The sequence below is a fragment of the Rhinichthys klamathensis genome, unplaced genomic scaffold (assembly GCF_029890125.1).
Source record: "Rhinichthys klamathensis goyatoka isolate OS25496 unplaced genomic scaffold, OSU_Roscu_1.1 h1tg000210l_1, whole genome shotgun sequence".
Classification (NCBI taxonomy): Eukaryota; Metazoa; Chordata; class Actinopteri; order Cypriniformes; family Leuciscidae; genus Rhinichthys; species Rhinichthys klamathensis.
In genome coordinates this window covers 2,876,434-2,901,523 of record NW_026606735.1, presented here as the reverse complement: position 1 = coordinate 2,901,523, position 25,090 = coordinate 2,876,434, and the positions used below count along the sequence as shown (strand labels likewise).

Genomic DNA, 25,090 nt, shown 5'->3' with positions numbered 1-25,090 from the left:
TTCTTTATGAGATTGACTTTGGCATACGTTCAGATGTAATAACGATAAATGGCAGGCTGTCTTGGCTTTTGCAGAGTGAGGAAATGGAGGCTGCGTGGAACTGTTTTCACTGCACCCCGGGGTGCAACTGCACTGTTGGAGAACCACTGCGCTATGACATCATCCTTGATCAGAATTTTCCGACATGGGAATTCCTACCGAATTAAATGTGCTAGAGCTTTTTGGAGGACAATTTCATTTTGACTGTAAAATGAGAGAAGCCATTTAGTTTGGAGGTTGGTCAGAATGGGATTTTTGTTCTACCTTAAGAGTTGAGTTCCTGTATGAATAAATTGTACACAGGCACAGAGAGAGAAGAGGGCAAAGGTGGTTTTCCCTTGAGAAAGCTATGGAAGATGAGAGAGGGATATAGATGGTTGAAGTTTCCTGAGGTGAAGATTTGCCTTAAGTAGCTCTTCTCTCAGGGAGTCACACACAAGCTCACAATGAATGTGCCACTCAACTGAAGGGCTCGTTGTACTTATTTAACCATGTTTCTGTCAGGCTTAATTTAAAGTGGAAGCTATCATTAGCTGAAACAACTAAATGTCATTGTCGAAGAAAAACGAATGAAAAACTGTAAATGAATGATATTACACATCAGATATGATGGTGTTTTTTTTTTTTTTTTTATATATATAGGCTGAATGGCCTCTCTCTCAAATATAAGGTATGGTTTGTACTGTGGTTAGATTTTGGGGTGATGCATGAAGTACCACCATTTTGCCCAAGAGCAAGGATAAATGTTGAGAGAACCTACAGGCCTTTGGCCCTTCAAGAGCAGGATTGAACACTCCTGATGTTGTGCAATGTTCATCCAAAAAGGAAAATTTTGTACTTGTAAATTTAGTATGTATTTATGCCATTTAAACCAATTGGGTTTGAGAGCTGACAGTTTATTTTTTTGTGGTGAACCAAGCTGTTCCAAGGGGATTGATCCATGGAATGTGTTATCTAACCAATAAGTTGTTTGCTCAACCTTTGCAGTACTGTACTGTGTATAAGCTGAAACATACTTAGGGAATTTTAATATCTTTTTATAAGTCTGATATGTTGAAGGATGATGAATTTCACATAGTTTGTTAGAAGAGCCCATGGACATCAAGTTTCAGCAAAACACCCTTAGAGATCTAGAGAATGAGTCAGAGATTTGTCATCACCAGGCTTAATTAGTCAAATATGTTCTCAGACCTTCCAGAATATGACACTAGTCAACAATCTGGAAAGGCACCAATGCTTTTGCACGTCAAATTGAATATTTATTTTTGAAATTCAAACAATACATACGATTTAATGCTCTTTAATGTGGCGTGGCATGACATCGCCGTTGCCACCTCAGTCCAAGCGCGCTTGAGCTGATTATCTCTTCCTCTTTATTACTAGTAACATGATATAAACATGAATGAACATCAGAAAGTATTTTGAAAGAAACTGTACATCTTACTGAAAGTATAATTTCTCATGTAATCGCTCTCAATCAGTGTTTTAATTGCAGAAACACGTCAGCAGCTGTACATTTACCTCAGGAAACCATTCAATGTTCTAAATAACTGAGCGTTTTCTAAATAAATTACATATTATATTTTTACTTTACCTGTTAGTGATGTCTTCATTATTTTAAGCGTTTGAATAAATCTGTCAACAAAACGGCTATGGTTTAAATTTTTATATTTCAACAACAAATTGGAGTAGACATTGAATTATATTATTAAATATAAAAAACCATTTCTATCTTTGTATTCAAGTTGAGTGTTGATTATTACAGTGTATATATAAAACAAATAGCAATTGAATTTATAATTTGAACGTTCATTTTAACCTTTAGTTAAAAGGTAGGTAGGGTAGGTGATTTGTTTCAGACATTTTTTTTGTTATGCTGGTTGAAAGTCTCTTCATATCCTGATAGCAATCACTAAGTTAAGTGGTCTAAATGTATTTGTGTATATATATATATATATATATTAGGGCCGGGACTCGATTAAAAAAACGAATCTAATTAATTAGAGGCTTTGTAATTAATTAATCGAAATTAATCGCATTTTAATTGCATAAATATTTGAACTGAGAACAGTGAGAAGTAATTTTTTTCACATGGATTTTTAGTATACCATTGAATAATGACTGAATGCATAAGCTTAAGCAACAAAATATTGTTTATTTTTGTTCAACCAAGTCCAGCAGACCAGTGCAAATGTATGTTTTGCGTTGAGGTGATCACGTTACTTGAGGCTCGATGTGTTACGGTGATATGCGAATTCCTTGTTGCATTGCTTGCACACAACCATGCTCTTATCGACGCTTCCATCCGTTCGTTTTTTGTAACAACATTTCCCATCCACGGGGCCAACCAAAGCGGTCTCGTCAGCTGCTTCGTTCATGTTCACTGTGGTTTGTTGTTGTCTGAAGTCATGAACACTAGTTGGTGCTCCAGTATAATCGGTCCGCCGAAACTCACCCAGTGAGAAGCGTTCCGCGGTGCAAAAATAAGTGTGATTTAAAATGAGTAATTTTTTTTGTGTGTAATTAATTATTCTTAATTAACGCGTTAAAGGGTTAGTGCGCCCATTTAAGACATGAAGTTGTATGCAATCCTTACCAGCACTATAGTGCATACACACTGACCCACTCTGTTGTCACCTCCCTGGTCAGAGTTCTGGCCGCTGGAAGTTTTTCAAGAAAGTACTCCCGGTTATTTTCCGGGGCCTCAAGACTGCGCGTTTTTACGTGAAAAAATGATTTGCGTTTCAAAGCTTGATTAATTTACCACACAAAAAACACGCCGGTCAAAATTCATACCTCAGTTTTAATCGGCACTATTTTCTATCCATTTCTATCAATCCGCGCTGCTGTCAACGTCAACAGTGCGCACGTTCCGGTCAGCTGTTGATAGCGCGACTCACTGACAACATGTCTGACTGCGAAACTTCTGATAATGAAACCAATTTTAGCACAACGACAATGTTATTGATTGCAACACAAAACCTCAATTGTGTGTGTGTTCAATCAAATAGTTTTCTCAGCAAATTGTACCAATATCCCTATATACTGTTTTTATATTAGACATCTTTTCACGTGTTTTAAAATGGAGTCTAAACATCAGCTTGTTTACCGTACAGTTTAGACATGGGATCATAAAGTTAGTAAATAGATCTTACCCGTGGTACTGGTACAGCAAAACTCTTTAATTTTCCTTTTCCTCCTTGGTTGGGGATGTAATCGTCTTCGCTGAAGTGAGCACTACACACACAAAAATCCTTTATTCTGGATATTTTAGCTCCCGCAGAGTAGCCGATGGCCACCAGCCACAGCTGTCTCATAGTTATATTCGAAACAGGAAAACGATGGAATCTGAACTTTGATCCCGGCACATCCTTGTGGTCACAGCCTGGGAATTTACAAGTTCACACCATTGTTAATTTAATACTTTTTACGTCGTTGTCAATCGATTGTGTAAACACTATGGAACAGCTGACCGGAACGTGCGCACTGTTGACGTTGACAGCAGCGCGGATTGATAGAAATGGATAGAAAATAGTGCCGATTAAAACTGAGGTATGAATTTTGACCGGCGTGTTTTTTGTGTGGTAAATTAATCAAGCTTTGAAACGCAAATCATTTTTTCACGTAAAAACGCACAGTCTTGAGGCCCCGGAAAATAACCGGGAGTACTTTCTTGAAAAACTTCCAGCGGCCAGAACTCTGACCAGGGAGGTGACAACAGAGCGGGTCAGTGTGTATGCACTATAGTGCTGGTAAGGATTGTATACAACTTCATGTCTTAAATGGGCAAACTAACCCTTTAAAGTCTGTAATTAATTATTCTTAATTAACGTGTTAAAGTCCCGTCTCTAATAACACACACACACACACACACACACATACATATATAACTATAAATAACTATATATATATTCAAAATTATTCCACCATCTGTGAAAGTTGTAGGACCATAAAATGTTTGTCCAGTCATTGAATTCGGTCTGAATGCAATGAAATGATGTCCTAGTATCAGCGTATGTATTTGCATACCTCCACACACCCTGATTGTCTGCATATCGTTTCATGCTATGCAGAGTTAGACAGACGTCAGTCATCAAGCAATGGAACCGTAACAGCAGCCACCTTTTATAGTTCCTACTGAACCAAAACAACAAGATTATGCTGCGTTCACGCTATAACTACTGTAATTTGGAAGAGATGGAAACCTGTGACGTTAAACTGAGCGGTCCATGAATCGTGACTCGAATTTATGCGTTTCAATGGCAACACTATCAATGACGAAATGAATCTGCAGCAGTCAGGTGGTACAGGTCAGTGCTCTTTAGGTTTATGTTCATTATTATTGTAATGTTATATGCTTTGAGATATGAGGTAGTTTAACGCTCTATCTCGTCTCGTGACACATTTGTTTACTCCCTGCTGTGTGCGTTCATATGTGTTGATGGAGGCATAGCTTTGGAGACCCCCTGAAGGGAGGGTGGGATATTATGCTTTCAAAGCTAGCTCGCTATTGTTAGCCTCTCCGACAATCGCCTACCCTAACTTTAATATTAGAGTAATGTACTAACTGACAGGGTTCCCCCCTGTATAGTTTACAGCTTTAATTGCATGACAGGCATCACCTGAGGAATGATGCCTGGTGCGTTCAGGTTGACCATCTCCCCAAACACCAGATCATTGGTTTTTACTAAGGATGAGTGCAGTTATATAAGGCTTAGTCAGTTTGACAGTAATAGCCCTAAAAAGTGACCTTGTTTTTTTTTTTAGGCCAGATTGTTTTGCAGTGTCAACTGTCATTTTCCTCTGAGGTCAGTCACTCTCAAGAACCTCACAGCAGGAAGCAAGCGCAGTGCAGCAGGAAACAGTTATCGAGTCACTGGAGGACGCCACACTGGTTTGTTCAACCCAAGCCAAGCATGGGCTAAATTTGCCCAGTGCTCTGATTCCTCTTAAAGCAACAGTCATTAGTAGAGGCTGCATGTGTCAGATAAGAAAACTATTCAGGACAGCCCACATGGTTCTTGGTTTAACTATGATTTTCAAAATACTTGAAGTGTGCTTCTCTTTAGTGTGTTTTGCTGTATATCTGGTTATTCAGTAAATATATAAATACATAGGAAAGAACTATCTGAATGTAAAGATCAGTCGAGTGTTTCAGATGTGATGGTAACAAGGCCTGTCCAATCGGAGCCATCAGCTGCGAGTAGTAAATGTTCCATCTGGTTCTATTGCAGTAAATGACACCTTGCCGTTTATTATAAAGATGAGTGGAGTTTATTACATATATTCAATTGCTAGTTTGGGAATCTTCATGTTTCATCAGACTTCATCAGTGTTTGATAGGATTGTCTGAAGTGATTCTATTATATGAGTAGGACTAAATCAATGGATTGGTCTTTATGAAAACATTTTTGATGTTTTCACAAATGCACATTTCTTTTGGAGAAGAAAAACATCCACCCATCCAAAATCAGTAATTTTAAAACTTTTTACAAGAAGTAATTTCACAAATAGCGTGAGTGAATCAGCAGTACCGCGTTTCCTCGCTTTCCGTCTCTTAAAATGATTGAGCAAATGGCTTCTGTCTGCAAATGACATTGCTTCTGTCTTATATATGTGCATTGATCCATGTAAGCTTGTTTCCATTGCATGATATAAGCTTGCAATAATGAGTTATAAAGTCAGAATTGCGAGAAAAAAGTCAATTCTAACTTTATAACTCGCAATTGCGAGTTTATATCACACAATTCTGAGAAAAAAACTCAAGACTTATTGTAAAATAAGCCACAATTACCTTTTTTATTTTTCATACAGTGGTGGAAACAAGCTTCCATATTGATTGAAAGTAAATGTCTAAATTAGATTGAGTGATGCACTCACCTGTCGATCTCTTAAGTACAAGTCAGGATGGGCAAGCGACAGATGCTTGGCAAGCTTTGACTGATTGCAACGTTTGCAGACTGGTGTGGTAAGGTCTGTTGGTTCACTTTTCTCATCAGTTTTATAAGCAACGTAATTCCAAATTTCACTTCTACTGCCCTCTTTATTAATTAGTTTGTCGTGCTGAGTGAGATTCACGTGTTTTATCCATTTTGTTGTTGTCACTTTGCCGGTTTCGTGTCAGTTTGGGTAGTACACTGCCACCTAGCTGTGAACTTCGAAACAACAGTGTATCAAGAACCGAAATGAGCAAAATCATGACATAGTACCGTTTGAAATAAATATACCCATATTTTCCCAGTACTGGTATACCGCACAACCCTACCATCTATCCATCTGTCTGTCCATCCATTGTTCTAGCAATCTATTGTTCTATCTGTCCGTCCGTCCACTTGGTTCAACCCATTATAGTAGAATGTGTGTATTTAGATATAAATAATAATCATAACATATGCAATATTGATGTATTTTTGATGTATTGCTCATGTTCCAAATATGTAAATGCAATAAGCAACTTTATTTAACTTATTGCTTTAACCATTTTTTTTTGCTGGTACAATTACTGTAATGCACATCCTCTCTTGTTCATGACTTATAGTGGATTATCTGATTTCGCACACAGATTCTACACTTTTTACATAGTGTTGGTAAATCTAAAACTTTACAACAGTGGATGGAGTTGACTAAGTTTTCAGGGGGCGGATGTTAAATCAAAGCTTATGTGAGGCTGAGAGTCAGGGACGGGCCGTGGCAGTAACTAGAGGAGATGATTCAGTGGAATCTGCAGATGAGACTGGGAGAGTCAGGGCACTGGGCCCGAATGGAGGTAGTGTTTTTAGATGGAGATTCTCCTGCAGAGCTCCATGGGGAATCGAAGTAATGAGCCAAAACTCGGGGCCTTCTCGGGTCTGTGGATGCGTTTTAATGACTTGGAACAGCCAGCCTCCTGCTTGGTCACTTACACAGAGAGGTGCAGATAGAGGGAAAGAGAGAACAGACAGAACTCCTCTGTGCTGTCCTCTGAGCAACTTGATTTACTAATGAAGGGAACCTCAGAGACCTGAACAACATTCACTGCTCACGGCTGTTTTGATCCATTTGTTTGGCACAAAAAACAATGTTCATTTTAAAAAGAGCATATACGGTAATTAATCTCTTTACATTCTTGACACATAATCCAAAATATCATTCTTGTTTGTTTTGTCTATCAATAAATACATTTTTTCCATTTTTTTCTTTTGGTTACACCATCTTAACAAGATGCTCAAGCTACAAATCCCTTTATGATTAAAAAAAAAAAGAGTTAAAATTAGGGCTGTCAGTTAAATGTTAATCAAGTGCAATTTTATATATGTAAATTAATTTAGGCACACTGTTGATTTGCAACATTGATTTTCAGTGGAAATAAAAACTCAGTATTTTGACTTCTAAAGTCACTTTTTGTGTTGTCTAGTCAATGTTTTTGTCTGACGTAATTTCTTTGAAGTGTCATCATATGGACATTTTCTCAGCAAATACTGATATACAGTAGTGGCCAAAAGTGATGTTCAGACTGAATATTTGTTTTTAATGACCATACAAGTTCAATTAAGCCATCAAAATATGAGGAAACTTATTTTATATATATTTGTATATTTTAACATAATCAGTTATTAGCATTTCATTGGTTCTCTCTTGTTTTTGCATGTTCATAATTTCTTTGTATGAGAGCCTGGCTAAAAATTATGTCCGTAGTTTGGCATGTTTCATGGCGTTATCACAAATAAAACAATCGACTCAAAGCACAACTACGCAATATGCTTACAAAATCTTCTTTTTTCTTTTTTTTTGATGTTTGAATCATCACTTGGACATCACTTTTGGCCATTACTGTATGTGATTTAACTGTAATTAATTAGCATACCATAAAATTAATTACATTTTTAATCACCCTATTTAATGTCCAATTTAAGCCCTGAAAACCATGCAAACTGTCTGAAAGTTTAGTTTATGTGTGTGTTGTACTTAAATGTCATACTTGGTTCTAGCAGCTAAAGCCTATTTATGTGTCACTCATAGGTATATTTAGCTGAGCACACATATACACATAGTTTCTGCTCTGTCAGACTTCTACCATTTTGTCTGTGTAAGTCACTGTAAATTGTGCTTTCAATGTGACTTAATTAAAGATGTGTGTGTCAGTGTGTGTGTGCATCTGCAGGAGCTAACAACTCCATTCATTTGCACAGACTGCCAGCACAGTGTCGAACACTCTGCTAAATCAATGCAATTTAACTCTGTTAGCTAACGTAGTGATTTATCCCAACGATCTGAGTGTGTGCAGAAACAGCTCACCATATACACATAAATCTACAGCCTCGGTGCCCTCCAAGCATGGATAAATATTTCTGAAGTCCTGTTACAAATCTCTCTCTCTCTCTCTCTCTCTCTCTCTCTCTCTCTCTCTCTCTCTCTCTCTCTCTCTCTCTCTCTCTCTCTCTCTCTCTCTCTCTCTCTCTCTCTCTCTCTCTCTCTCTCTCTCTCTCTCTCTCTCTCTCTCTCTCTCTCTCTCTCTCTCTCTCTCAGTTCTGGCCATCAGCAGAAGTATATTGGCTTGAGTTCCAGTTTGTGGGCTGCTTGGGTGGGATTATTTCCACAGACTAATTGATTCTCTTTCACAAAAGCAACGGCAGTTAGTGCACATCTAGCAGAAAAAACCCTTAAATAGCATAAAAAACATTTCCACTTAGTGTAATTTTATTATGTGTTGCAAAGCAATGATTTATGGTACCGTGATAGAGTTCACTACATTCTGGCGGTTCAATAATGCAAATTGGTATTGCCATACAAAGGCTACTGCCAGATGCGTGAGTTGTAAGATGCTGTAGGGAGATGGTTTAGTGTAAGTGCGGTCTATAAAACTAGCTGGATAATCAGAGTCTTTCCTCGGAAGGAGGAAATGCACATCCTGTTCAATCTTTAATGGGGTCAAGAAAGTTAATGGTCATTTATTTTGTCTTACAGTAGAGATGCACTAGCCTGACTTCGTCATACTCATATTCTAGTCAGAATGTGAGTCTGATACTGCTCCATAGGGCTTTGATTATGAGGTGTGTCTTAACCAAACCAGGAAAAAACAACAACTCTGCACTCAATTGGATAGACCTACAACCAATCAGAGCAACGCAGTAAGTGACGTATGTTGAGCTACGCATAGTTGTAATCAGAACTCAACTGCACGCACGATGGAAGTAGTAGTAAAATAATGGGTGTTGCTTCTTTTACTTTGTCCTCCATGAGTGCAACCAAAGGAGAAACCACAACGACCACAGGGTTTTCATTGCGTCCCATCTTCTTAGCGACCATCGGAGCCAGCTGATAAATTAAACTTTTGCCGAATCCCGTAGGAAGGACGGCAAACACATCTTTCCGATTGACAAATGCCTTGATTGCAGTTCTTTGTTCGTCTTTTAAAATGAATGCGCTGTCGATTTCTTTTACAACAGACGCAACAGCGGAATCTATACATCTCAGTTCTCCAGCTGCAGTCATCTTTGAGGGAAACCAGTTCAACCCAAGCGCTCATCTGTCCATCATCGTATAAAGCCCACCCTGGCAATTTGATTGGCCCGACGATTTCTGAACCGATCATAATTACTCCTCAATCGACCGAGTCCAGACCGAACTTCCCGACCAAAAAATGTTGTGGGCGGGGTTCTGGCTGGCATCCAGGCTAGAGATGCACTAGTCTAACAATGTTTTTGTTTAAATTGTAAAGTAAGGAAGTTCTAAATTATTTAGAAACTAAAATGTGTTGAGTGATAAATTTAACTTAACTGAGTTGTAGCATCCATCCATCCAATTGCCATCCATCAGTCCATCCATCCAATTGACATCCATCCATCCAATTGACATCCATCCATCCATCCATCCAATTGACATCCAATTGACATCCATCCATCCAATTGACATCCATCCATCCATCCATCCAATTGACATCCATCCATCCAATTGACATCCATCCATCTAATTAACATACATAATTAACATAACATCTATCCATCCATCCATCCAATTGACATCCATCCATCCATCCATCCATCCAATTGACATCCATCCATCCATCCATCCATCCATCCAATTGACATCTATCCATTCATCCATCCAATTGACATCCATCCAATTGACATCCATCCATCCATCCAATTGACATCCATCCATCCATCCAATTGACATCATCCATCAATCCATCCAATTGACATCCATCCATCAATCCATCCAATTGACATCCATCCATCTAATTGACCCTTCGCTAAGCCCTGCCCTCCTTAGTTACTGTTGCTACGCCTGTCAAGCTTTCGCGGCTGCCACGTCTATTACAGTGTGAATGCACCGGTGTCAGACATTCCCAAGGAGATAATTAGTCATTTTGGCGAACAGGTGAAATATCTGAGAGAGCAAGACAAAAGGGACAGCAGTATGCATTCGAGGGATATATCCACGACATAATATGCAACCGATTAGAGAATAATTTCATCAAAATTGAAGCTAAAGCCTATAACGTTATGGTCCCAGCGCAAGCAGCAGCCGCCTCCTTAGCAGACCATTCACATGGGAAACACACAAATTGAACAGCTATGTTCATGCACAGCAGAGTAAGTGAAATGTAAAAATAATCTAATAATTACAAATCAAACAGTTTATCCATCAATCTAACACCGGGAAAGCCGCGATCGGATTGGGGTAAAGTTACAGGGGTAACGTTAGTAGGCCGTCGATTAACAAAATGCTGAAATATATTTTTAAGTATGTCAGTGAGCCTCTGTCTTGCCTTTAGTCGTCTTATTTTACGTTCAAATATATGCATTATGAACAAAGAACCGCCATTATTTCCAAGCAAAAGGCTTTTTTTTTTGTTAATCCTGTCGACATTTAGTTGTGAATGGGTCTCCACACTGCTTGATCCACGCCCGGGATTTCTCCCCTTTGGCTTTTAGGTTTCGGGAAGAGAAAAAATGCCACCCCACCGTCCAAACTTTTAGAATACCGGTATCAGATTTGCACAATCCATACGCACAACGCGTCGGCATGTTTCCCTCGCTCGAAAGCTTGACAGACCTCCCGCGCCTAGTTACGGTTGCTAAGCCACGATTGGCCAGTGGCGGTTTTTCGGGCGTGGCTTAGCGAAGGGTCAATTAACATCCATTCATCCATCCAATTAACATCCATCCATCCAATTGACATCCATCCATCCAACTGACATCTATCTATCCATCCATCCATCCATCCAATTGACATCTATCCATCCATCCATCCAATTGACATCCATCCATCCATCCAATTGACATCCATCCATCCAATTGACATCCATCCATCAATCCATCCAATTGACATCCATCCATCCATCCATCCAATTGACATCCATCCATCAATCCATCCACTTGACATCCATCCATCCATCCATCCATCCAATTGAAATCCATCCATCCATCCATCCAATTGACATCCATCCATTCATCCATCCAATTGGCATCCATCCATCCATCCATCCATCCAATTGACATCCATCCATCCATTTAACATCCATCCATCCATCCAATTGACATCCATCCATCCAACTGACATCTATCTATCCATCCATCCATCCATCCATCCAATTGACATCTATCCATCCATCCAATTGACATCCATCCATTCATCCATCCAAATTGACATCCATCCATCCATCCATCCATCCAATTGACATCCATCCATCCAACTGACATCTATCTATCTATCCATCCATCCATCCATCCAATTGACATCTATCCATCCATCCATCCAATTGACATCCATCCATCCAATTGACATCCATCCATCCATCAATCCATCCAATTGACATCCATCCATCAATCCATCCAATTGACATCCATCCATCAATCCATCCAATTGACATCCATCCATCTAACTAACATCCATTCCATCCAATTGACATCCATCCAACTGACATCTATCTATCCATCCATCCATCCATCCAATTGACATCCATCCATCCATCCATCCAATTGACATCCATCCATCCAATTGACATCCATCCTATATATATATATATATATATATATATATATATATATATATATATATATATATATATATATATATATATAGTTTTAGCATTGTTTTCGGAACGTGCACATTCGCGATAGTCACATCGCAGAATGTGCAGTGTCAAGTGTAGCGATTGTAGTTGATCCGTATGGACCAGCACCAAGGTTCAAAACGCACGTGATTCTCGGATTAATTGCAAAGTTAGCCATCATAGAGCAAAAAGTTTTTCATTTGCATGTGTTTTAGGTTCTGTCAATTTAAACAGTCAAGTGATTTTAAACTTTTTGAGTGCAAGAAGATGCAAAAGTGAACTCTATTCGAACACCATATTCCATTCTCTTTCGTGTCTTTTTGTGATTGACATGCACGCAAAACAGTTGCTTATGGCTTACGTGAATGTAAACAATTGAGAAAGAAAACAAATACGTACAATTATATTGGATTTGTGCTTTCGTGAATGAGGTATCATTCATCATGTTATGTCCTAAAGTTGAGGGAGTTGTTCACATTTATAACTCTGGATGGGAGAAGGCAAATTTCAAATGTCAACTTTAAAATAAGCCAGAAGCTTAAATAGAACCATATTTCCTTGAGACTTACTGTAAATATATCCTAGGTATAAACATGACACTGTAGAATTTCTTTAGGAAAATCAGTATGTAAAGTTTGCCGTGCAGAACAGCCGTAGGAATTCTGGAGGTGTAGGACTTTGAGAGATTCTTGCACTCCATTTAAAAAAAGTGTCTTTTTTTTCAACACCCATTCTCTATTCATCTCTACTTCTCACTATCTTTTCTCCTGGAGAGCTGAGAAGGCAAAGATCAGTAGCTGACGGCTGCATGCAGGAAAACTAGTGGAAATGCTGAAATTCAAATTGCAGTTGACATGGCTGTTTCTCCTTTACGCCGAGCACAGGAAGTGTGAGATGCTTGTGTAGGTGTTCCACTGATGAAGCCATGTTGGCTTACAGAATCAAAGTTGTCTTGTGTGACACGACAGACATTCAGCTGTGATGTCTTTATGCCACATTAGCCGAAATGTCTGCTCTGACTTCACTGAACTCTTTGGGAATAAATTAGTGATGTGATGGAGGGCTCTTGTAGTTGTTTTGACAGCTTCTTGAGGACGTGTATGGCAGCAGAGCCGATAAAATAGCAGAGTTGAGGCACTGTAAAGTACCAGTCGTGATTTATGGCTCGTATCAAAAAATACTTTTGAACGGTTTTCCTTCAAGCTGAACATTTCTGAACGCTGGTTTTCATGCTCTGACTTAAATTTAGGGCAATTGCGACGATGTAATGTTCACAGCACAAGCAAACAATGAAAAACAACCTTTTTGATGCAGTACATGTGACAGTGATGTGTAGTAATATTTTTTTTTAATAAAAATATAACTGTTATGCTACTTTTTGTCAAGGTTCATGTAAAATGAGGTACAACCTAGCTGCCTCTTACACACGTTTAGCAACTGATTTCTTGTCAAAGCAATTAATGTGGTATAATTGTCTTTTGGCAAGATCCTGAAATGTATTCTGTCATCAATTTCTTTCTGGTCAATTTTGCGGTTTCCACAAAAATATAAAGCAGCACAACTCTGTAAACAATAATTCTAAGAAGTGATTCTTGAGCACCAAATCAGCATTTTAAAATGATTTCTGAAGGATCATGTGACTGAAGACTGGAGTAATGATGCTGAAAATTCAGTTTTGCCATCACATATATAAACTACGGTAGATTTTAAATTTTATTACGATAGAAAAGTTATTTTAAATTGTAATAATATTTTACAATTTTCCTGTTTTTAAAGCTGCTGTAGGTAACTTTTGAAAAAATGTATTTGTTAAAACTGTCATTATGTCCTGACAGTAGAATATGAGACAGATAATCTGTGTAAAAATCAAGCTCCTCTGGCTCCTCCTAGTGGTCCTATTGCCATTTGCAAGAAATACACGCTCCCAGTCAGAAACAACCAATCAGAGCCAGGAGGAATGTCTTAGCAGTGTCAATCACGCTCGTGTACACGCTGATCACACCCCTCTCTTGCACAGCACGAGCCGTCGTTCAGACTCAAGATTGCCGGCGTGCTGCAGCTGTGCTTATGACGGAGAAACAACCTAAACTGCCAATTCTCGAGTGACACCTGCTCATAAAACAAAGAGGTAAAAGGAAAAAGACTGATGACGATAAACAAGCGAAAAAGAAAGAATTACACAGAGCCCATTGACTCTGTGTCAAAAACTCTAGCCGCATAACATGTAGATAAAATGTCACGCACTCGGCTAAGCAACAATTGAAACCTGCTAATTCACTGGCTTGTCATGTTGCTGAAATAATGTACTTGCACACCTTATCTAGCATTATATATCGCTAGAATAATTACTTACATACTGTAACGTTAGTTGCCGTTATGTAACGTTATCTTACTAGCTATTTATAACTTATAGAAAGAGTGCAACGTTTATAAAGTTACATGTAGGCTATTGCAAAATACATAATGATTTGAGGACCAAGTTTGTAGTCAAAGTATGGGCAGGCCATAGTCAATGTAAAGCATATTATTGACGTTTAGTCCCTATTAGTGAATGTGCCATATAACTTTTTATCCGCTGTTATCGGTGGCCCCGTTTACTAGCCTGCGCGTTTACGACAGGCTCCGCTGTGGAGGACGAGCTGTGGAGGGACTAGGGAGGAGGGCTGTAGCGCAGCAGAGAGCAAGTGGGTGGGGACCTGTAAGTTGTGCTTGTTCAAATTTTCAGGCTAAGTCAACGTTTTCTCAACTCCCTACTGCAGCTTTAACTGTGTTTTTGATCACATAAATGCACCCGTGGTCAACTAAATAAGCAACATAAGAGCAAGCTGTCATCTTTATAAAGATGACACAAAACTATCCTTTACACCACCATCAAATTCTCGAATCAGCTAAAACTGTTATTGAAAGACCTGAACACATTCTGTCTATCATTGTCTTCTCCCTTATTCAGAGGAAGCCACGGTGTCATTTGATCAATATTTAATCTCTTTCACGTCTCCTGCTGTGGCTGCTAAAAGGCAGATCAGGTTAACTCCTCTGAATATCTATTCTTTTGGAGCAACTTCTTCATTATTCCTCAAGCTTAAATCTTTTTAAATATATGACCTCTATTTATTATTTTATGCCATACTCGTATCATTTGTAGTGTAAATCCCTGCTCATTTCAAGTCTTTGTAACAAAGATGAACGTTGTAAATTACCTTATCTCTCACACCACTCAAATTGGATGTTTTTTTATTTTTTTTTATGTTTCGTTGCATTCGGTTGCATTCAGTAGTGGACAAAGAGAAACAGCGGATAGTGAGAGTCAGCAGAGTGACCACAGACTTCCTGTAGTGGTGAGGTTATGTTGCCAGATATTCAGGGTTGCCAGGTTTTTAGGACATGCTTCTTGACCTGATACAGGTGGGTTTGATGAGTACGCTATGGTGGAATTGAATAAACATCCTCTCCCCCTCCCACTAAATCTCAGTGTTTTTTTTTGTTGTTGCTCTCTGAGGCTTTGTGGTCTGTTCTAATTTACTCCACATGACCCGGCATTCGCCAGCGATTCTAAATACTAAAATCTCACCAGATGCTGTAAGATTTTCATTAGGGTTTTTGTTGCATTTTCACCCCTGCCCTTCTTTATGAAAGATGAGTGTGTAAACAGCACGGTGGGTTTCTTAATGAAGCTGATTATTTATTTCAACTGTCTTTGAAAGTCTTTTTTACTCATGCTTTTAGGAGAAATCCTTCCCATGGCATTAGCGTTGAGTGCAAATGTGACTAACCAAACTGTTACACTTATGAAAGTTATTTTTCCTCCTAATATGAAAAAAGATTTGATACATTGTGTAACCATGTGGTAATGTATTAATTTTGGATATTCAAGTGAATTGTTTATTTATTTTTTACATTTTTATTTATTTATTTGAACTTTAATGGATGGAAACCAAAAATAAGATTATTCATAAGTCAATGTTTTGCATCAATGGCAACAATTATATATAAATAACAGCCCTTTTACCACAATATGAACCAGTGGACACATTTCTACTGTAAGTTGTAACGTTATACAGTATATAGTGCCATACCACCCTGTCCTAAGCTTTCCCATTTCATGCTTTTTGTCCTCTGGATGTCCTGAGTTTGATGGGTCATTGATGATGGAGACTGTAAAAAGGCCTGATGGAATTGCATGTCCCGGTGGATATTACACTAGTATGCAGAGGCAGAGATGAGGGACAGATGTGCTACAGCATGTTCTGGTTATCTATAAGAATAAATCATTCATTCCCTTTGTTTGGGTTTGGATATATTACGTGAATGAAGATCATTTACATTTCTATTGTTATGCACAGTAGCCCCCAAAAGTCCAATGTAACAAAACAATACAAAAGTATGAAATGTTCACAAACTATTTGTAGTGAAAATTCATACCGTGTCTGATTCTGAATTTTCAACTGGGAGTGTGTACAGTACATACACACATCTTACACCATAATGCCCTAATTTCATCATAGAATTAATTTGTTTTGAAATCTTGAAGTGCTTTTTGACTGTGCAAATAGGCCTTTATTTTTGTGATTTAAACGCATGTTTGTCCAACTGTGTGTAGCTGCAGTTAATTTAAACAGGCAAGGTCGTGTTTACAAAGCAGCAAAGTTTTTTGCCATTTGTTCTCTTGCCAAGTTTTTCTTGTAATCACACAATAATTGAGAAGAAACAGAGAATGATATCAGACTCGCTGGAATAGTCACCTTATGATTGCCATGAAGAAACATGCAGGGCCTTTTCTCTTCTTCTTCCTTCCATTCCCTTTCATTTCTACTTCCTCTTCCACTTCTTTCCATTCTCTTTCTCCTCTTTTTTCCTCCCCCCCCCCCCTGCTTCCCCTGCTCCTACTCTTCCACTCTCTCTCCTCTTACTTGTTCTTTTTCCTTTCCTTTCTGTTCCTTTCCTTCCCTTTCCTTTCTGCTCCTTTCCTTTCCTTTCCTTTCCTTTCTGCTCCTTTCCTTTCCTTTCTCCTCCTTTTACTTTCCTTGCTGCACTTTAACAATCCTTTCCTTTCTACTCCTTTCCGGTCCTTCCCTTTTTGCTCCTTCCCTTTTTGCTCCTTTCCTTTTCTTCCTATATGCTCCTTTCCTTTCCTATATGCTTCTTTGCTTTCCTTTATGCTCCTCTTCTTTACACACCTTTACGCTCCTCTTCTTTACACACTTTTACGTTCCTCTCTTTTACACACTTTTACGTTCCTTCCTTTTCAATCCTCCTTTCCCTCTACGCTCTGTTCCTTTGCACTCCATTTCTTTACACTCCTTTCCTTTACAGTGCTTTCCTTTCTTCCTTTTATGTTTTCCTCTTAAAAGGTATTTGACATTGCTGTGCATATGCATGCGTTTTGCAGTAATCAAACTGATATCATTAGCTTAACACCACTCATCTGCAGAGCAAGTGAATAACCCCTCTTTTTCTCCTGTTTCTTTTCCCCGTTTCAGAATAAGAATGTTTCGGCTAAACTGGAAAAGAAGAAATGGGAGGATATTGTAGTTAAACGACAGAAGGAGACCGAGGAGAGCATGACCCCTGACATAGATGAAAATGGCTTCTGCAATCTGGCCAGCAGCGTGGGGCGAGACCAGGAGCGGGTGAAAGATCGTCTGCTGAAGAACACATACTCCAAGAAGAGCAAACGAGTGAGTCTGTCATTTCTTTCTGCAGGTTAAATGATAGCTTGACGGACAAGGGCAGCGGAGCGTGAACCCTGTGCGATCTTATACCTGTTCCTGAGTGTTGACTGGTTTGACTGGCGTTGACCGGATTAATGTGGCCGTTGCAGTCATTACTGAATGCCTGCAGTTTCTGGAAGGACTCAGTGAGGTGTGCGCATATGAATGTGACAGCAGTATATCAGCGGCTGACAGATTACTGGTCTAGAGCTGTGGTTAAGCCGCACAGCATGCTGTTAATGACGAAGAAGAACAAATATAACCTTCTCTCGCTTCCTGTATCCATTTTCTCTCCCTCCTTTGTTTTGGCTTATTTGTAGCTCTTCTTGATAGTGATAGTGCAGACAGTGCAGGAAGGAGTAGGCTGAAGTGGGGAGAATGGGATCGGATTATGTCACCAGTCAGATTTGAACTCAAGTTGCCTACATAAGTACCAAGGCCATCAGTTTTGTTACCTGAATGAATCTATTATTCTTTCTATCTTTCCATTTGTTGCTCTGTCTATCTTTCTGTCATTCAATGTTGTTCTATCAATCATTCTGCCATTCTTTCTATACTTCTATCTATCTGTCTGTCTGTCTAGCTATCGTTCTGTCTAGCTATCATTCTGTCTTTCTGTCTAGCTATAGTTCTGTCTGTCTAGCTATCGTTCTATCTGTCTTTCGAAGTGGAAGTGACAAACTTTCGGAAAGTGTAGTTATAATGATTGCTACACCCCTGGTACTAATGGTTAGGCCCTAACTCCAATCCATGATCTTCTTTTCTTCTTTACTGTCTGTCTTCTGTCGCTCATACTGAGTTTTCTAAGAGGACAGCTTTCTGACACCATGAGGAGAGATAGAATATTATCAGGCCAGAGTTAAAGCGAAATGGACAGACAGAGCACGGTTCATCGTGTGTCTGTCACTTACCTCCTCCCAGAGGCATCTGATTACCCTCCCCTGAAGACTTCTCCATCACTGTAGCCCAATGAATATAAAGCAGCCTCTCTCCAGATGGGATCTCTTTCTGATCACAGGCCTTTGTGCGTTCGCTCGCACTGGCACAGTGTTTAAATGCAGGGTGTTCTAGCCCGCGTGGGCGTCTATCAGACCCTCATACACCCGCTGGCATCTCCGTTTCCCTCTCTGATCAGAAATAATGGGGAAAAAAGAAAACCACTTTCATATCGCTGTAATTGCAGAGCGGAAGACTCTCCACAAAGCAGCCATCTGGACGGGGAGAGACTGAATGCGCATGGGCCGCTGTTCTGTGTGTGTGTGTGTGTGTGTGTGTGTGTGTGTGTGTTTATATTTGCTAGCTGAAGAGATGCAGAGAGACACACACAGCATGTCTCTGATCAGCGTGTCGGGGCTTTTGATGCACAGCTCTGCTTGATTTCTGCCTCTGAACAGCTCGTGATCACACTTAAAGGCAGATTCGTTAAAGCATTTAAGCGTTAACTTTTTTTTCACGCTTGCAACTCATAATGAGTGAGTGGAGTGTGTTCAATGATTCAGCTAGTCATATGCTTGATGTTTTTCTTTAAGATCTCCATGCAGTGGCGCATGTATTTCACACTAGCCCACAGGACCTAAATTAAATTTCTGCCACAGTGGGACTGGCCACTTCCTCTGCCACTATTGACAATGAAAATGTTTTACCAAATGGAATTTTATATTAATATATAAACCTGTCACAAAAAAAAAGCATACAATATCTCTCTAATTGTTCTATCTGTCTGTTGATCTATCAGTTGTTCGAGTTATGGTTCTATAGATCTAGTGTTCTGTCATTGGAAACTGAGTGACCTTTTTTTTTAACCATTTTGGGGAAAGTTGTCACCATGTATTGCACTCCTCAAGGACTCCAGACAGCAGAGAGTATCAGACTCAGGTTAGTGTGTGTGTGTGTGAGATAGATTTGTAAAATATATATATTATATATATATATAGAGAGAGAGAGAGAGAGAGAGAGAGAGAGAGAGAGAGAGAGAGAGAGAGAGAGAGAGAGAGAGAGAGAGAGAGAGGAGAGAGAGAGGAGAGAGAGAAGAGAGAGAGAGAGAGAGAGAGAGAGAGAGAGAGAGAGAGAGAGAGAGAGAGAGAGAGAGAGAGAGAGAGAGAGAGAGAGGAGAGAGAGAGAGAGAGAGAGAGAGAGAGAGAGAGAGAGAGAGAGAGAGAGAGAGAGAGAGAGAGAGAGAGAGAGAGAGAGAGAGAGAGAGAGAGAGAGAGAGAGAGAGAGAGAGAGAATCAATGTTTATGGAAAGTCCCCATAAAACATGGAAACCCAATGTGTGTGTGAATACTGTTAGATTGTATACAACACACACACTTGTTTGGTAGTGCTGATTGGTCTGTTGGTGTGTTGCCAGATGTCATCGTCCTCTGGAGCATCAGTATTAAATCTAGCACTGACTGCGTCATACCGCTCTGGGAGAAATGGAAAGCGATAGAGCGCCCATCAAACACACACGATTGCTTGGTTTTTCATGATGAGCTCGTGTAACTCGAGGGAATCTCTTCCTTTCTGCTTTCATGGCTGATACTCCATTGTGTGAAGTAAACTCATAGGTGATCCAGTAACTGTCATGCTCTCTGATGTGCTCGACGAGGCTGGCTTCAGGTTATCACCCTTCAGGGCAGATCAGCCACAGCAGGACATCTCTCACAGAGAAAATCACAGGAAATAGAGAGAACTTGGCCAAATATCTCTCACTCATAATATGCTCTATTTTGGGGTGGTGTAACCTGTTTGGTTGTGGATTCCAGGTCACTACAAGTGAGCTACAAAGTATTGCCACTGCACTTTAGACGCTTAACCTCAGGTTACTCTGTTCTTCCTGTAATTACTTGAAGCTTCTGCTTGAGTTACAAAAGCATCAGCTAAAGGGCAAATCAGATTTAATATAGTCTAACTTTACGCAGTCTTCATAAAGCTTTAATATGACATTTTTCTCTCCTGTCCCAGCTTAATAGGAATGGACAACTATAAATAAGCCATTTGTTGGTCGATTTCTTTAAAAATGGAAACACTCTGACTTTACTGTCTCGACCAGCCTGACATGGTAAAATTGGTTTAGCCAAAGGCAGGACTATGTACTGGCTATTGTGGCTAACCAATTGCAGATGTTATTCTTGCAGTTCAGTTTTGATGAAACTAATGGCACAGAAATTGCACACTTAAGCTGTAATGCCACTAAATTAGATTTGTTTACCCTAATTTTTTTAAAACTTTTTTTCCCCTTGGGCCTTGTTATTAAAAAAAGTGATGAAGTGTTTTACTTTCATGGCAAAACATCTTATTCTTAATGAGTTCTTTTTTCCAAGTTAAAATATCTAAAAGATCAATTAAACAAGATGCGTTTACTGGAGAAGCATCACTACATAAGATATCAAGGCTTGTTTTCAGAGATTTTATCTGTAATTCAAGCATATTTTGTCTTTCTGCACTGGCAGATTTTATGTTGGTTTAAGTATAAACTAGCTAAAGTGAAAATATTTACCAGAGCAGGAAGACAGAATACAAAATTGCTTTCCAAGTACTACTAATTCTATTGGTTGTACATTTATGCAACACGTAAGGTTATGCAAAATTTTTTTTTTTGCTAGTTTATCAAAAGTAGGCCATAAACAGTTTTCTGAATGAGAAGTAATCTGTTTTTACACTGAAGTGTTTAACCGTCTCATTCAATGTGCGCATGTCTTGACTATGAAAGTATTTTGATGAAATCTCAGGCATTTTTTTTCTCAGTTTATTGATTTGGGTATATATGTTGAACAGTTATCTTTTGTCTTTTTTTTTTTGTTGATAATTTTAATTTCCACACTATATACAGACTGTCTCCGTTTAAACGTTAATGAAAATAATCGTTGCGCACATCCCTTATTTCCAGCTTGCTGTGATGTGAGGCTAAAAGAATTGTAAATGAACACTAAATCGAGGCCTCTCAAAACTATAAAGAGAAACACACACAGCAGGCCTATTTCATTTGAGCTTTAAGGATGCATGACTCACTGCACATTACAGTTAAAAGAACATCACATACCAGAGTATGCACAGAAAATCAAGAATAAGCTTGAATGCACCCACAGAAATGTTTAGATTCCATTTTTGGAACAGATTTTTTTTTGTTGATTAGATTTTTCTCATAGATTGTTTGTTTACTCAAGGCATTTCTGGCCTTTTAAACTGAAATTGGTGCAATATTGCACAGCCCCTTGTAGGAATGTGACGTATTCTTCAAACGCTCACTTTGTCTAATAGCAGCTGAGAGACTGATAGAGCAAGCTGTAATTTCACCCAGGCTCAGATGTCTGACGATAGGGATTTGCCCAGCGCAGCACTTGCAAGGTTGTGAATTAGCTGCCCAGCCTTTATTCAACAGCCGAAACTATGACGGATAGAGTCTGGAAAGGAGAAGTCTGCATATTTTAAGTAGTGGATATTGCTCATTGTTATACACAATGACTTCTAGTTGTGTTACAATTAAATAAGCACTGAGAAATGCAAAAGACCAAAGTGTGAAAAAGTCTGTTTTATTTTATCTGTAGTAAATCTAGAGGTTAGAGTTGGCATGTTTGAGCGCACTCTAGTTCTGACAGGTTTACATTTTGGTTTCCTTTAGCAGTTTTGATGTCGGCTATGCTGAGCTGAGACCACGTGTATCTATTTGTTTCAGAGGTTAAAAACCTACTTTTAAAGGGGTTGTGACATGGATATTTTATTTTAATATGTTCCTTGAGGTTCACTTATAATGTTAACAAAGTTTTTTTGCACACAAAAAATTATATGTGGTAAAACAATTATTTTCAAACCTCATTCTGACCCTCTGTCTGAAGTAACCCATTTTTAATGAGCGGCTCCTTTAAAGTCCCCCTGTAGTCAGTAATTTATCCATTAAAACTCACCAAAATTACATATTTAAAAGTTTTTTCCTTGCCTTAAATTTCTTCATGCCTTAAAATAGCTTGAATGTAACACTCATGCCTCATTTAGTATATGCGGTTCTATGAAATTATGCAAATTATCCCTGCCTCCACTCACTCACACCAGCTCAGAGATTCACTTGTTGCCGATCACACGTTGACATTGGTTAAGGTAGTTTGTGACATCAGAAACACCAGCGATTTCAAACCGCGTTTTTGAGACAGTCAAATAGGAAAGATAGGATGGGAAACCGTATCAATGCCCAGACGCTATTGCGCGCGAGTACGTTTAAAAAAAAAAAAACATTATCCATATAAAACCATCATTTACAGACAAAGCATTCTGAAATCGTTTACTTATGGTTTGTGATGGAGCTGCTGTCAGATCGAATACAGCTGGCTACTTCATCTGTCAACAAAAGTCTCTTTGTGAACTGTCCATTGCACACAGTGCCTTGTTTACAAAACAATCTGCAGTCAAATTCTCTGAACAAACATATAACCCCAGGGCTCCAGACTAACTTTTTTCACTAGGAGCACAGTGGGCCCCCAACTGAAAATTTTAGGGGCACACACCGTAAATCAACACACTAACCAAATATTCACATTTCTACTGATTTCCAGTGTATTACTAATAAATACTTTGATAATAGATGCAGAAATTACAATGCCTTTGCGCTCTGATTTAACGTTACAACCTCTTGTCTTCTAAGAAAATATGAACAAATAATCTAACCACAAGCAAAAGCACAAATAAATACAATAGAGCAAAGATACTAATAAAATAAACTATGCTTTTCAGCCTGAAAATATTTTCAGGCTTCAAAAAGTATGACACACTGTAACAGTAATCCATGTGAATCATGCAGATTCATCCAAGTCTTCTGCAGAGACACAATCGACAATAAAACCAACAACAAACGACAATACAATCTAAAACAGATTTTATTTTAGGCTTTTATTCACATACAACCGACTGTGTTTAAATGAAATCTCACAAAGATGGGTATTTTGTTTATATTTGACCGTTTAAGTGCAATAAGCCACAAAAAGAACAAAATTTGGTACTCACAAGCTGTTTAAGAGGCGGCTTTATGTGTGCACCTTTTTGGCTGGGAAAAGGTTTATGGCGAGTCAAAAGCTACAAAAATAAGACTAATGAATTGTTGCAGGAAGTCACTATACTATTGCCAGTTTCCCACTAATAGGCCGGCGGTGGATCTGTATACTCACTCTCCTCACTCAGCGGCAGACTGACTTTCCTCACGAAATGAGGACTAAGTCACTCACTATACTATTGCCAGTAGCTACTAAGTTTCCTACTGATAGGCCGGTGGTGGATTTGTATATTCACTTTCTTCGCTCAGCAGACGACTGCCTTTCCTCACGCACAATTAAATCTCTCCCTTTTTCACAGAGTGTGATGACGCAATAACTAACATGTCAATCCAGCCAAGTTTATGCCACAGAGGAGGCATATACAAATATATAGTAGTATATCAATGCAAACCCATATTCATCTTTTACATTATAACCCTTTTATTTTTTTATTAAAAATGAACTTTATCAACCATTCAAATGTTTCATGCATAATCATTACTTTCGCCGGTTCTTTGCATAGACAGTAAAAGAAAGGTTCTTTGTGGCAAGCTTTATTTCAGGTGTTGCGTGATATCTCTCCGCCCCCTGTGTTGACGCTTCACACTCCTGTCCAGTTGGTGGCGGTAAATGCACCTTTTAGCTGGTTTGCCAACCGCCATAAAACTCCAAAAGAAGAAGAATAAATGACTTCCTTTTATACTGAAATGACTTCTTTACACTGAAAAGTTCACGCACATCCACATATGAAATCACTCGCATATACATATATACACAACTAAAGCGTGCATCCACGTTTTATTTTGTATGTATGCGCGAGTGTTTTATGGATGTGTATGCGCGCATCGGGTTTATATGTATGTGCGAGTGTTTATAGGTGTGTCTGCATGGAAGTTTATATGTATATGCGGGTGTGTCTGCGTGCAGCGAGTGTATATGTATGTGCGAGTGTTTATAGGTGTATGTGCATGGAAGTTTATATGTATATGCGAGTATTTATAGGTGTATGCGTGCGTCAAGTTTATATGTATATGCAAGTTATTCACAAGTTTATATGCATTCATTACTAACATAATATGTATTGGTATTAATTTCATATTAGTGTGCACGTGTATTTCATATATGTATTTTGAACATCCAATAGTATACATGTATTTGCGAGTAATTTATAGGTGTATATGCACGTGTGTTATGTATGTATTGATAAGCGAAGTTTGATTTAAATCCTACGTGGCGCCTCATAGAGAGGGCTCACTTAGGAATAAGAAAACAGACCGGGTTGTGAGACCCTCTCTGACAGT

At 38.8% G+C, this 25,090-nt stretch overlaps 1 protein-coding gene across 9 annotated transcripts in view; it reads left to right on the top strand.

Annotated features, from left to right (window-relative positions):
- The window catches only part of fbrsl1 (fibrosin-like 1), a 333,834-nt gene that overhangs the window by 60,954 nt on the left and 247,790 nt on the right, over positions 1–25,090 (top strand). For all 9 annotated transcript variants that reach the window (XM_056263920.1, XM_056263912.1, XM_056263914.1 and 6 more), the window contains exon 2: positions 17,557–17,754. In XM_056263920.1, coding sequence (XP_056119895.1) covers positions 17,557–17,754 — 198 coding nt within the window. The remainder of the gene's footprint in view (positions 1–17,556; positions 17,755–25,090) is intronic.